The sequence below is a fragment of the Acyrthosiphon pisum genome, chromosome X, assembly GCF_005508785.2.
Source record: "Acyrthosiphon pisum isolate AL4f chromosome X, pea_aphid_22Mar2018_4r6ur, whole genome shotgun sequence".
NCBI lineage: Eukaryota > Metazoa > Arthropoda > Insecta > Hemiptera > Aphididae > Acyrthosiphon > Acyrthosiphon pisum.
The window spans coordinates 19,553,394-19,566,889 of NC_042493.1; the positions used below are offsets into that span (position 1 = coordinate 19,553,394).

A 13,496-nucleotide genomic window follows, 5' to 3' on the forward strand; every position below is an offset into this window, starting at 1 on the left:
AAAGAAACCGACATTAGTTTTAAATTTTAATCCATTTTTCAAGAACAGTACAAGAGCGGTTTTTCAATTCTATGGTTTCGGTTTGGGTTTTGAAAACGGTTTTTTAAGGTCTTAGGTTTCGGTTACGGTTTTTTAACCGGTGTTTCAAAGCTTTTGGTTCCGGTTCCAGTTCCGGTGTTCAGAAATGAGAAAACCGCGGTTTTAACAGGTATTTTGGAAAACCGGTTAAACCGGTTTCGATCCCTGGCTCAAAATGTCTTCAAGACCAATATTATTATCACCAATAGGTACCTCCGTACCTCTTATTATTGGCTAATTTAATTTCTGCTTTAGGTCGTAATTGGCATGCTGATAAGTTGTCTACTTCACCTTCGTTTTCATTCTCGGAATCTTCATCAGTTTGTACACTCGGTTCAGGTGGTTCGATAAATATCTCGTCTGCATCTATGTCATTATACAAAATGTCTAACGCCTCAAACACCCGAAAATCCAGTTATGTTGAAAAAATAAAAATTATTTGAAGTGCTGGCGCCTAGCGTTACCATGCGGTACCATCAAACTTTAAACTTTCATAACCTATTCAATATTGAATAATATCACACATTATTTAGTTAATATTAATCCCTATAATATACTGAATACGCATGAATACAAATTATATTTAAAACATATATTATTTACTTACTCAAAATTGATATCCATGTTCTACGAAATAATTTTCAAACTAAATTTACTTTGAGGATAAATATTTAATGTGAACATATAACAAAGATATCTGTATATACAATTAATCACCAGGTCATTATCAATGATATGGACGATAGTGGAACTGGATAATTCCATAAGTTTAAAAAAAAAGAATTTTACTTACTTTGAAAACGTCTATGTATTGTTCCAGCCCCCAAGCCTTTAGCATATTCGCCACATCGGCGTCAGCCATAATTATATAAATACATTTTAAACTGTAGGTAATACTAACTGTTTCAATAAAGACGTAGGCAACAAACTAACAACGTTGTACAATTGTATAAAATTGGTATTTTCACTAATCACTAATCAGCATAGACGCTTGGTTAGGTTGCGAAGAGCGATTTCGTCGATGTGCGTCATGCGTACGTCGAAAGCAAAACGCGGCGGCATGGATTCTAATCTTTGCTATACGCATGGGCATAAGCGCAAATTGGTTCAATTTGGTGGGGGTGCTTAAACCCTGACTATTTATACATTGAAGAAATCCACGGGTACTAATGTTGAACCATAATTATTATTAGTATCTTAAAATTTAACACAAAGTATTAATGGTATTTATAAGTATATAAATTTTGCTGCCTAGATCATCAATAATATTTTTTGTATCTGATATCAATACATCAGATGAGATCTATAAATAAATACTATAATTAATTTTTTTCGAATTATTACGTTAAATACTATTAACAGGTACTGGCTTTGTTCAAAATTATAGAAGTTTCTGGTGTTTTCACGGGTATTACATTTGAATTATCAGTGCCAATAAAGTCGTCGTTTTTCTTACTTGTTTAATGAAAGAATGATAGAAGATTTCCATCCTTTTTATTTTTACCACTCATAGCTCAATTAAATATATAATATTTTAATTTTTAACTAAAAGTTTTAATGATTAATAAAATGAAATCACTGTCACAAAAAAGTGTCATGAAAACATCATATTTACCTAATATTATTATACGTAGAGTGATAAGTTACATAATCTCCAAATTACGTATATTTTTGAATATCTATTTTAATTATGATTACTTTTTAATCTTAAATTTTTATATAATGCATATAGGTATATGAATTATATGAATACTAGAAAAAAAAAGTACACTTATCAAATTTCAAAATTATTGAATATTAAATACCTAGTTTGCGGGACACGAATAAATTGGGGGGGGGGGCTAGCCCCCTTGCCCCCCCCTCCCACCCCCGCGATTTGCGCCTATTAGCATGGGTAATACCCACAAAAACTGGCAACAAATCGTTCCGTTGTTTTTACCGAAAATTTGTTTTTTTTTTCACGTAATTAAATTTAATAACAACTAAACATGTTGTAGACTTTACCAAACAAGAATAGTCTCAGTTACACGTAGATTGCAAAGAAATTTAGCAAAACAATTTCGTTGTGTTTACACATTGAGTACTAGTTTAACAAAAATGTATTTGTACCCACCATATAACTTTTACAGAACTAATAAAGTAACCAAACAAAATAAGCTTTGCAATTACAACCAAAAAATTTTTCCATGAATAGTCAATCATTTATTGTCGGCCTTTCTGACGACTTTTATACTTTAGTGCACCAAACACGTTTTTCTGCCTCCATTATTTTTTACTTTCAATTTTCAACGTGTATGTATAAAGCTGTACACATCGAATATGTAATGTGATCACTGATTTTACATTTATACCTAAATATTCAATGATATCGACGATGATCTGCGAGCAGCTACGAATTACGAGTACCATTTCATAATTACATTTGGTTGCAACACGCAAATTGTCATTTATTTATAAAGATAAGTCACGTGTATGAACTTGACCCCCCACTTTCTTAGCAAACTACCGGTGTTTGTTTGGAGACGATCAGACAAAGTGGGTGGGTTACCTGAACTTGGCCCACCCAAATAAAAAATAGTTATAAATTCTTCAATAATGATTTGCTAACTTCTATAGTAAATTTGCTATGGTTTGCTAACTATTTGCTAACTTTTGGTATTGGTTTGGGTCGTATCATAGAAAGTGGGTTGGTCAAGGTCATGCATATAGGTAAGTCATTTAAAATGTAATAAATAATAATGTAATAGGCGAATAATTTAAAACAACTTTATTGTATCTTAGTTTATTACATGAATAAAAGTGTATAATAATTATCAGAACAGAATATAGTACACACTACTCAGCTAGTATTGCTGTAATAATAATAATAATTAAGGATAGGTTACAGTGCCTACAATTCGGCCTTTCTTGACATTAGTATCGACTCAATACGTTATCAAAAAATACAATAAAAAAAATAAATGAACACTGTGTTAAAATACGGTTTCCCTTACGTGATCGTGAACGCGAACCGCGATCAAGTGCATTACCCTAGCACCCGTACTTTCAAAATCATGAATTGTAATCATAGAGTATTATGTACTTTATTTTGTACAATTTTTTACAACAAAATTAAAATTTGTACAACATTCAAACCCTCCCAAAATCCAAATTCATCTTACGGGTGCTACGGTAACGTTACCCCAGCACACGAGTTGCGTCCTGTAAAAAAGCTATACACGAATTGCATCCCAAAAAATCCAGAACTTGATTCATGTATTTTAATCAAGGGTTCTTAAACAAACAACAAAAATAAATAAATAATAATAATAATGTTAATAATCAAAATGTCAGTCAAAAAATTGTTTATCAAATGTAATAAAAAAGTAAATAAATGTTAAATCACTTAGATCTAGTCAAAATCAATAATAGGTATAGTCCATAATATAACAAATAAATAAATAGTAATAATAATGTTAATAAACATAATGTCAGTCAAAAAATTGTTTATCAAATGTAGTAAAAAAGTAAATAAATGTTAAATCACTTAGATCTAGTTAAAATCAATAATATAGTTCATAATATAACAAATAAATAAATAATAATAATAATGTTAATAGGTAATCAAAATGTCAGTCGAAAATTAGGTTTATACTTATTAGATAAGCTTTTTACAAAATGTAACCATGTTGTTTTGCAGATAGCCGTTGGTTGTTTTATGAGAGTGTTTTCAAAATGACGTACACATGGTTTTTCGTTAACTGACTGAACTACAGCCGACAAATAATTTATTGAACATATCGACTGATAGTGTTATCATGATAATGTATAATATGGTAACATAATAATTGATAATATATATGATAACAGAGAGTGGACTGTATACATGAAAAATGCCCAAACATACTCCCCCGTTGAAAACCGAAGGGCTTCAACAATATTACAAAAAGTGTCTTAAACAGAGACAACATAATATAAACAGAAAATAAATAATAGAATGGATAATAAACAATACATAATAAAACATAATATGAAATAAATTAAATAATAATAATTACAAAAATATTTAACGATTATAAATTAATTATTGATCGATAGGCAACTTGATTAATTTTGTGATGGGTCTTGTTAGCTCGGCTGTAGCAGTACCTAATTTAACCACTCTTACTTGGCCATCACTTTTACTTGGAAGCAGTTGAGTGATTCGAGCTAAAGGCCACTGTGTAGGTGAAGTCTGAATGCCCTTAACTATGACAAGGTCGCCCACTTGTAGATTGGGTTGAGTAAATCGCCACTTAGGTCTGTTCTGGAATGAACATAAATATTCGAATGTCCACCGTTTCCAGAATCCCTGTTGAAGTTGTTGTATGAGGTTCCATCTAGTCAAACGATTCATAGGAACTTCCGTTAGTTCTGGTTCTGGCAAGGCTAGAAGTGACCTTCCTATAAGGAAGTGCCTAGGGGTTAAAGCTGAATAGTCAGTGGTATCCATGGAGACAGCTTGAAGTGGTGTAGAGTTTAGAATCGCTTCAATTTGGCAAAACAAGGTGTTTAGCTCTATTCTGCAGTAAAGTACATGTCTCCTGTAACCTTATTTAGAATACCCTTGGCAGACTTTATATTTGATTCCCACAACCCTCCATGATGAGGCGAAGCAGGTGGAATGAATTTCCACTGAATTTCCTTCGACTGACAGAATAATGTAACAGAGTTCTGATGATCAGGTTGCTGAACTAGTTTATATAGCTCACACAATTTGTTGTTTGTACCAGTAAAGTTTGTTCCATTTTCGCTACTAATGATACTTGGATGTCCTCGACGAGCAATAAAGCATCTTAATGTAGTAATAAAATCTTCAGTACTCAGTCCATCTACCTTTTCTAAATGTACTGCCTTAGTAGTCAAACATATGAATAGCGCTAGGTAGGATTTTGTGAAGGTACGACAGCGCAATTTGGATTTGACATTGAATGGGCCGGCAAAGTCGACTCCTCCTCTTTCAAAGGCAGTTGCTGGTGTAATTCTGGATGTAGGTAGATTAGACATAAGTTGGTGACATGTTGCTTTTTGAAATCGATAACATTTAATACAGTTATGTAACAACTTTTTGACTTCTATTGTGTATGATTCAATATCTTTGTCTAAGAAGGGTCATAGTAACCGACAAGCTTGAATGTAAGTTGTGTAGGAGCACTTGGTTGATGATCATTGTAGCAAAGGAGTGATTTTTAGGTATAATAATAGGATGTTTCATGTTATAACCCAATTCTGAATGTTTGAGACGACCGCCAATTCTTAATATTCCTTTTTCATCTATAAAGGGATTTAAACCAGCAAGTTGACAATTGGTCCTTATATTCTGTTGTCGACTCAAGGAGGTTAGTTCCATGATAAATTCTGCTCCTTGCACTGCACGTATCCAGTACTCCATTGCTTGGCGCCTTTCACTCACAGCACAGCTTCCAGCAGTCGGGTTGGCCTTAGGTCTACAGTTCCTGCAAAATTGAATAATATAAGACACAATTCTCAATAACCGTTCTAGATTAGAATGACGATTCAGCAGTAGTAAGCTTGACGAAGTGCCTGATGTGGTTGTTATTGCCATACTGCATTGCACTGTTCTTTCTTCAATGTTAAATGTAGAATTTTCATAATTGTCCGCTACTGGCCACTCTGCAGGGGTAGTAAGCCATCTGGGACCATTCCACCATAACTGATTTGCAGTAAGCTCTTGGCCATTTGAGCCTCTTGAGGCCACATCTGCTGGATTATCTGCAGAAGGAACGTATCGCCAAACCGCTGATGGCGTCAAGGTTTGGATCTGTCCTACTCTATTTGAGACAAACGTCAGCCACCTAGCTGGATCACTACCAATCCAATGTAATGTAACAATTGAATCTAACCACAAATTTACTGATTGTATGTTTATGTTAGTCGATTTAAGTAGGGCGTTAGTAAGCTCAGCAAGCAACAGCGCACCACATAACTCCAATCTTGGAATGGTCATTTTCTTAATTGGTGCAACTCGCGTTTTTGCTGTTAGCAACATGGATGCCGAATGTTTTTGAGTGGAGACGAGATAGACTACAGCGGCATAGGCCTTTTCAGAGCTATCACCGAAACCGTGCAGTAGAAATGTACTGTGCGCTGATGAATTCATTATATGCCGTGGTACTTTAAATGTGTTTAAGAATTTGAATGATGTTCTATGAATTTTCCAAGCGTTAAATAAATGTTGGGGGATAGTGTCATCCCACTCTAAGCGCTCTTGCCACAATTGTTGCATTATTAATTTAGCAACAACTACTAAGGGGGCCAACCAACCACAAGGATCAAAGTTTCTTGCAATTTTAGATAATAGTTCCCTTTTGGTTAGATGGGAGATAACTTTCATTGGTTCCGCCTTAAATGTGAATGTGTTATTCGTTGTGTTCCAATTGATGCCCAATATTTTTATTGTGAAATCTATATCTTCCTTGAATGAAATCTCTTTAATTTGGTGTTCAGAGGGTATGTGTTGTAAGGCTTCACGGTGGTTGCTTGCCCATTTGCGTAGCTCAAACCCTCCCTGATTTAATAATGCTGTAAGTTCTTGAATTTTATGTAATACTTCACTTAGATTATCACCACCAGTCATGACTTCATCAACATAAAAGTCATTTAATAAGATCTTCGATCCTATTGGGTAGTTGTTTTGCTCATCCAGTGCTAATTGTTTTAAGACACGTAAGGCATGATATGGTGAGGTGATCAATCCATATGTGACTGTTGAAAGTCTGTAACTCTGTATGGGTTTCGATGAATCATCTCTCCATACGATACCTTGAAACTGCTGATCTTCCCCGTGAACTTGTATTTGCCGGAACATTTGACGTATATTTGCGGTAAACACAAGGGCTGGAAATCTGAAATGTGTGATGACATCAACAATGTTCTTTTGCAATTTATGACCACGATATAATCGATCGTTAAGCGAACACCCATCATTCATCTTACTTGATCCGTCGAAAACAACTCTTAGTTTTGTAGAAGAACTATCCAACCGACACACATGATTATGTGGTAAATAAATCAAAGGTTGTTGCTCACCTGGTTGAACTAGTTTCATGTGGTTGGAATATTCATACCCATACATAAAGTCCTTATACATAGTCCACAAAGTTGGTTGCCCTTTGAGAGCTCGTTCAACCCTTTTAAATCTGCTTACGGCTACTTGATAGGTGTCGTTCACGGCAGGTGGTGGCTCTTTGAACGGTAGACGTACCACATAACGTCCACTTTTCTCTCTATAATGTGTTTTTATAAAATGTTCTTCACAAACCAAATCTTCTTTAGTCATATGAGTAGCTCTAGGTATCTCTTTAATGTCCCAGAAGTTTTGAACGGCTGCATCTAAAGTAGATAGAACTGCGGTAGTGAGACAGGTGGTGTTTTTACTTGTGGGGTTCCCTTAAGCGGTGGTTCATAACCGCCAGCAATAATCCATCCCAGTCCAGTGTTCTGGAGTGCAGGCCAACCTTTGTTTTCGCATGACTGACCCGTCTTTAGCAGCCTAAAGAACAACTCAACACCAATTAACAAATCAATTTTACCTGGTTTATAGAATGTTGGGTCAGCTAAGGGTAGATTATTTATATGTTTCCATTCAGAGATGTCTATTTTATTTGTAGGCAGGTTTATTGTAATCTTAGGTGTAACCAGAGCATTTAATTTGTATTGTCTTGATGTAGTACAAGATGAGATGTCAAATGTTGTTATCTCCCGCACACTTGTTGTAGTGTTAGAGATACCATCTATGGTTACATTATGCTTCTGGCGTTTCAAATGTAGACGTTTAGCCAATGCTGATGATATGAAGTGAGACTGGGAACCAGAATCTAATAGCGCACGACACATTTCTGTCTGACCATTAGTACCATGTATGTGTATTAAGGCTGTGGCTAATAGAGTTGTAGATGTAATTGTTGATTGAGTAGTGCCATGATGAACCACAACATTGTTAGCCATCTCTGTCGAGACAGCTTGAACCTCTTGCTCGCCAGCTGTCTTGTTTGTAACCATTGTTTTGTCACTAGTGAGATGTGACGTATGGTCTGATGTTATATGAAGAAGAGTATGATGTTTTAATGTACATATCTTACATACCTTGCTACTTGAACATTGATTTGTATGATGAGAATACCATAGACAATTTAAACACAGTTTTGCTTTAATGATTAGTGTTTTACGGTCCTTAGGTGTAGCTTGCATGAATGTTGGACACTGATGTATTGAATGGTAGCTTTGAGCACATACAGGACATGATTTTTTTCCCTGAACACTTGATGAATCGTTTGTTAGTGCAGCATGAGTAATCGTCATATTAATTTGTTTACCTTTAAAAGTACCATTAACTTTTAGCTGTACAACATCAAGTGCATGTATACGATTTTCAATGAACATATATAGATTCTGCCATGATGGCAACTCAGTTGACTTACAACTGGGGGGGGGGCTGAATATATTAAGGGCAAGCAGACCTGTGGGGGGCTTTGCCCACCACACTCCTCACTACTCATCTTTCACTTTCAGAGCATTTAAGTCAATATTGAACAACTCCGGATAATCCCTCCCTCTTCACCAAAAATTCAAAAAACGCTATATTTTATTTATTATTTATTGTCTATATTATAATATACATAATTCATAATGACAATATATGATTATATTTGGCAAAACCATTTAAGACATCTTCAACACATACATCATTTTAAATCTGCCTTTCGATATGAATAATAGATAAATTAGTAAATTTTTCTTGACTCATTGAATTTCGCAGCCAATTTTTAATTCGTTTCATTGCTTAGAATGAACGCTCACAGGTAGCAGAACTAACTGGTATGGTTAAAACTACTTTTAGTAGTTTGTACAAATTTGGGCACACTTCTGCTTCAACAACTTTTTTTAAATCCTGAAGTGTTATTTTATCATGTCCATTAATTCGTATTGCACAATTCTTAGCAACCACCATTTCTGATTTGAGTGTTTCTTTATCAATGTTAAGTAATTCATGAAACAAAATTGTTACGATAAAAGAAGTGAAATGCATGAATTTTGAATTACATATATTTTACTAGTTCTTACTTTATAGTGTTCTATAAACATTAAACTTCCAACAAAATCTAGTTTTATGAAGTAATCAATTGAATTAGCCATCTGTAAACTTTCATTTGAAAAACGTTTTTTCATATTAACAACCAAAACATCTAAAATATGCAAATATTTTAGTCTCCAACACTCTTCTATTTTAAGAAAATCATTTTCTGGAATTTGATCTTGCTCGCTACTAGTTGTAGTTGTGTTTTAAATAAGTTGGTTCATTTTTGAATCTTTTTGGTTTCAAATCATTAAATTCTAAAAATAAAAATAATATCATCACTAATTATAAATATTTAATTACAAATAATATAAATATTACCATTTATTTCTATGTTGGTTAGGTTGTACTTTAAGGATATTTTTTGTGTCCAAATGGACACACACTAAAATACAATGGACACCCAGTAAAGTAAGATTTTACTAACTTTGTGTCCACTAGAATAAATATTAAATTGTAGTAACTAATAATATTAAATATAATAAATATTAATATTAATATATTACACCTATAATATATTAATATAAATAATTAATTAATCTATTATTTCTTAGATTTTTCTTCTTTTTTATAAAAAAATATATACTTGTTTATATATACTTAAAAATATATACTTGTTTATTCTGATCAATAATAAAAGTATTAAGTAAAATATATTTATTAGGTTAGTATAGTATATAAATAGTATTCGGAGGCGTGTGGCCGTTTTAATTCCGTGTAGAAATATTTATTTCTAATATGGGGAGTGTCTGCCTGGATAATTTTCAATGTACCCCTTTACAAAAAAAAAATTTACCTAGCTAATTTTGTTTTCTGTGTTTACAATTAATATCTTACTATAACTTAATACTAATCTCATAAATAAGGTATTTATTTTATTATTAGATAGAATTGTATTGTGTTAAATTTAATTAAGTTAATATAAACAAAATAATGTATGGTTACAGCCTTTATAAAATATAATTTTAAATACAGTTTTCCAATATTGTTTTGGTAAAAAATATATACTTTTTGATGATTAAATAGATACAAAATTAAAATAAATATAGGTAATAGGTACCTAATATAGATAAGCTGGTTGATTAGAAAGTTAGGAGCTTTAATTTGATATATAATGCAGATATTCTAGTGTAGTTATTATTAATGTATTATATAATAACCATGGTCTAAAAAAAATTAATCAATTTTTTTTTTGGTTTTTTAAAAATTCAAAAATATCTATTTTGTAAAGTTAAGTATATTTTTCCCATTATAATATGGAGAAAAATTTTTTAAAATCAATTGAATTTTGAATGAATAAAAACAATTTATATTTTCAAAAATACTGTATAATATTGTCGTTTGTCAAATTGTGAGGTTTCCACACGTTTATTAATAATGCTATCCAATAGGCAATAAAAACACACTATGTACCTCGTTGCCTATGTACCTATGTTCTACTTTGTATTTGTTCTTATATTATTCTTAAATATATCCACCATTAACTGCACAAGTAAATTTTATAGAACCATTATTTTTGTAATGAAATTAACGTGTCACTGGGATTAATTTTAATTAATTAAAAAATTTGTTACAAAAGTCATGTCACCATGGGTCTATAAAATTGACTTGTGCATAACAGTTCACGGTGGTGGATTAAATTTAGCATTACTTATTTAAGTGTGGGAACTATGCAATTTTACAAAAGTATACAATAAAAATATGCTGTATTTTTGAAAATATAATTAGCTTTCATTTATTAAAAATTAAATTGATTATACAATTGTTTTTCTCCATATTATAAATGCATATTATTTTAGTATTTTTTTTTTTTTATAGACTACGGTAAAAGGGAGGCAATATAAAGGAAATCATCTTATTAATATGTAAATACATGATTGTCACATATAACATTAAAAAATGTATGAGTCGCGAGTAAAGTTAAATTTTGTTTTTCTTTCCCATTGGTTAGGCTCCCCAATAAATAAAGATATTCAAGTGCCCACGGTGATTACCGAGTAGCCGGGTGGGCCAGACCGATACTGATCATGGTTATATGACTGTTTGGAGAGTAAATAGAGAGGTCACTGAGTTAAGAAAAGATGGTTTTTCTACTAGTGAAACTTAATTTGAAGGGTGGATGAGTAGACACGCAGTGATTATTCACTAAAAAATGGCCTGCTGCTTCTGGTAGTGCATCGTGGATGTGGTCAGTATTACTCACGTTAAGTAAAATATCATCATTTTCGCTAATTTTTAAATATGCTGCACACGTTTTAACGGTACATTTCCAACGTTGAATATTATTAGCCAAACATTTATGAAAACAGAACTTATATTTGTCAAATATTTTCAAATGTTTTTGTTTTTTACTAATAATATTTTGCACTTCCATTTTAAAACTAAACAGTTATCACAGCTCACGTAGGTATACGAAAAAGTAGGTAACGAACGAAGACTCAACTACCGTAAAATAAATACTAAACTCAACAATAATTAACAGTAGATACATACTGTACCTAATCAAGTATTTTATCTGCTTGGTAAATCCAGAACATTGTGAAACTAAATGCTATACACACATAAATATAATAGAATAGATTTGCTCAATTGCTGAAAAAAATTACGCAATACTTTATAATATTTTTCAACTGCTAAAGTAACAATATATCAAGAGCTATTGAACTATCACGCTTTTTGGCCCAATAAATAAAATTGTATTGATATATATAGAAAAAAAAACTGAAAAAATTTAAATTTAAAATTGTCCGTGAACATGGCAAAATATTTTAAAAATTTTATTAAGTATAGGAATTGATAAAATAAACATAATTAAAAATCTAAAATATCTACGGTTATTTGTTTTTTAATTACAACAAAATAAGAAAATCGCTACCTACATGAGAAATTCGGCGAATATCCAATGTTGTAAAAATTTGAATTTCAAACGCTCATAAAAATGTAATTTGACTTTTTTATAGACATTTTTTATCTTGATAAAGATAGATAACCTTATAAAAATCTTTTACTACGTTTTAATATCTTTGATTTAAGAAGAATATTTTTTATGAATTTCTAACTCAAAATAATTTGCACATTTTTGTGATTTGCACATGTTTTGTCAACATTTGAAATGCTTATAAAAAAAAATTATGATTAGATTTATTATATTTTTCAAATATTGTAACAATATATGAAAATCCATGTATTAAATTGTCAAGCTTTTTTACCCAACAAATTAAATTGTATTGGCATTCATGAAAAAAAAAACTTTAATCAATTTTAAGCTGAAAAAGTACCGCGAACAGTTCAAAACAAATCCAAATATTTTGAAAATTTTATCGTAAATTGAAAATGATAATATAAATAACCAGTGCAATTTTGTTTTAAAGTTACACCAAAACACAAAATTGATTTTTTCGAAAACCAATTTAACATAAAAATCCCCAGTTTTTCTTAATATTATTTTCGTTTTTCTCGGCAATTTTGAACACTAATGGGACTATGGGATTTTGAGCTCCCCAATGCACCAAATAGATTCACTTTCCCATCGAACAAGATACTGAAGTTGAAAATTGAACCATTATTTCGACTACTAATCGTGAGCACAGACAAAAAATATAAATAAAAAAACACACATCATTGTAATATAGATAACAACGTTCAATATTGAAGAAAATAAAAGTCGATCAGTTAAATTAGATATTAAATATACATTAGTTTTACCTAAATAATACTTATATTAATTTATTACCAATAGAAAATATAAATTTATATTTTTGTAATCTATAAATTTAAGTATTGAAAATGGCTGCTCACAAATATAAGTGCTACTGAAAGCAGTAAACATTTATTTGGCAAAACTTTAATGCGTTTAAAATGTATTTCAGAAAGATTGGAATAAAATATATGGACGGTTTGTATGAGAAAGGGCACAGGAGATACAAACATTCTAAAATTTTTATTTTCTTCTTAATCTAAATTTTTTGTTTTTGTTTTATTTATAATTTTCCACATTTTATCAACCTACTTTTATTAAAGAAATTACATTATTTTTCGTCCCGCAGCACCCGGGTCAGTTATTTTTCACGAGTTTCAACTTTGAACCGTACAGTACCTATTATGTACTTTACTTTGTACAATTTTGAACAACCAACATTTTTAGTTTGTACAATAATAAATATTGTTTATAATCAATGAACAATGATACTAGGTAGTTGGTACGTCAAACGTGGGAATTATGCATTGTCGACTAATTATTCGTCTATTCGTGTTGGCCCGCTTCTAAGCTTTACCACAACAGAAAGTATCTAATATTTTGATT

At 31.5% G+C, this 13,496-nt stretch overlaps 3 protein-coding genes across 3 annotated transcripts; all 3 read right to left on the reverse strand.

Moving 5' to 3' along the window:
• Window positions 1-4,614: 4,614 nt before the first annotated feature.
• Window positions 4,615-5,103, reverse strand: LOC115033070. The gene has a single exon (XM_029485031.1). It carries the CDS (start codon window positions 5,101-5,103, stop codon window positions 4,615-4,617), a length of 489 nt encoding a protein of 162 aa, XP_029340891.1.
• Window positions 5,104-5,185: 82 nt separating this feature from the next.
• LOC115033071 lies at window positions 5,186-7,396 on the reverse strand. Its single transcript, XM_029485032.1, has one exon. It carries the CDS (start codon window positions 7,394-7,396, stop codon window positions 5,186-5,188), a length of 2,211 nt encoding a protein of 736 aa, XP_029340892.1.
• Window positions 7,397-7,449: 53 nt separating this feature from the next.
• LOC115033072 lies at window positions 7,450-8,418 on the reverse strand. Its single transcript, XM_029485033.1, has one exon. The coding sequence runs from the start codon at window positions 8,416-8,418 to the stop codon at window positions 7,450-7,452; it is 969 nt and encodes a 322-aa protein (XP_029340893.1).
• Window positions 8,419-13,496: the final 5,078 nt, after the last annotated feature.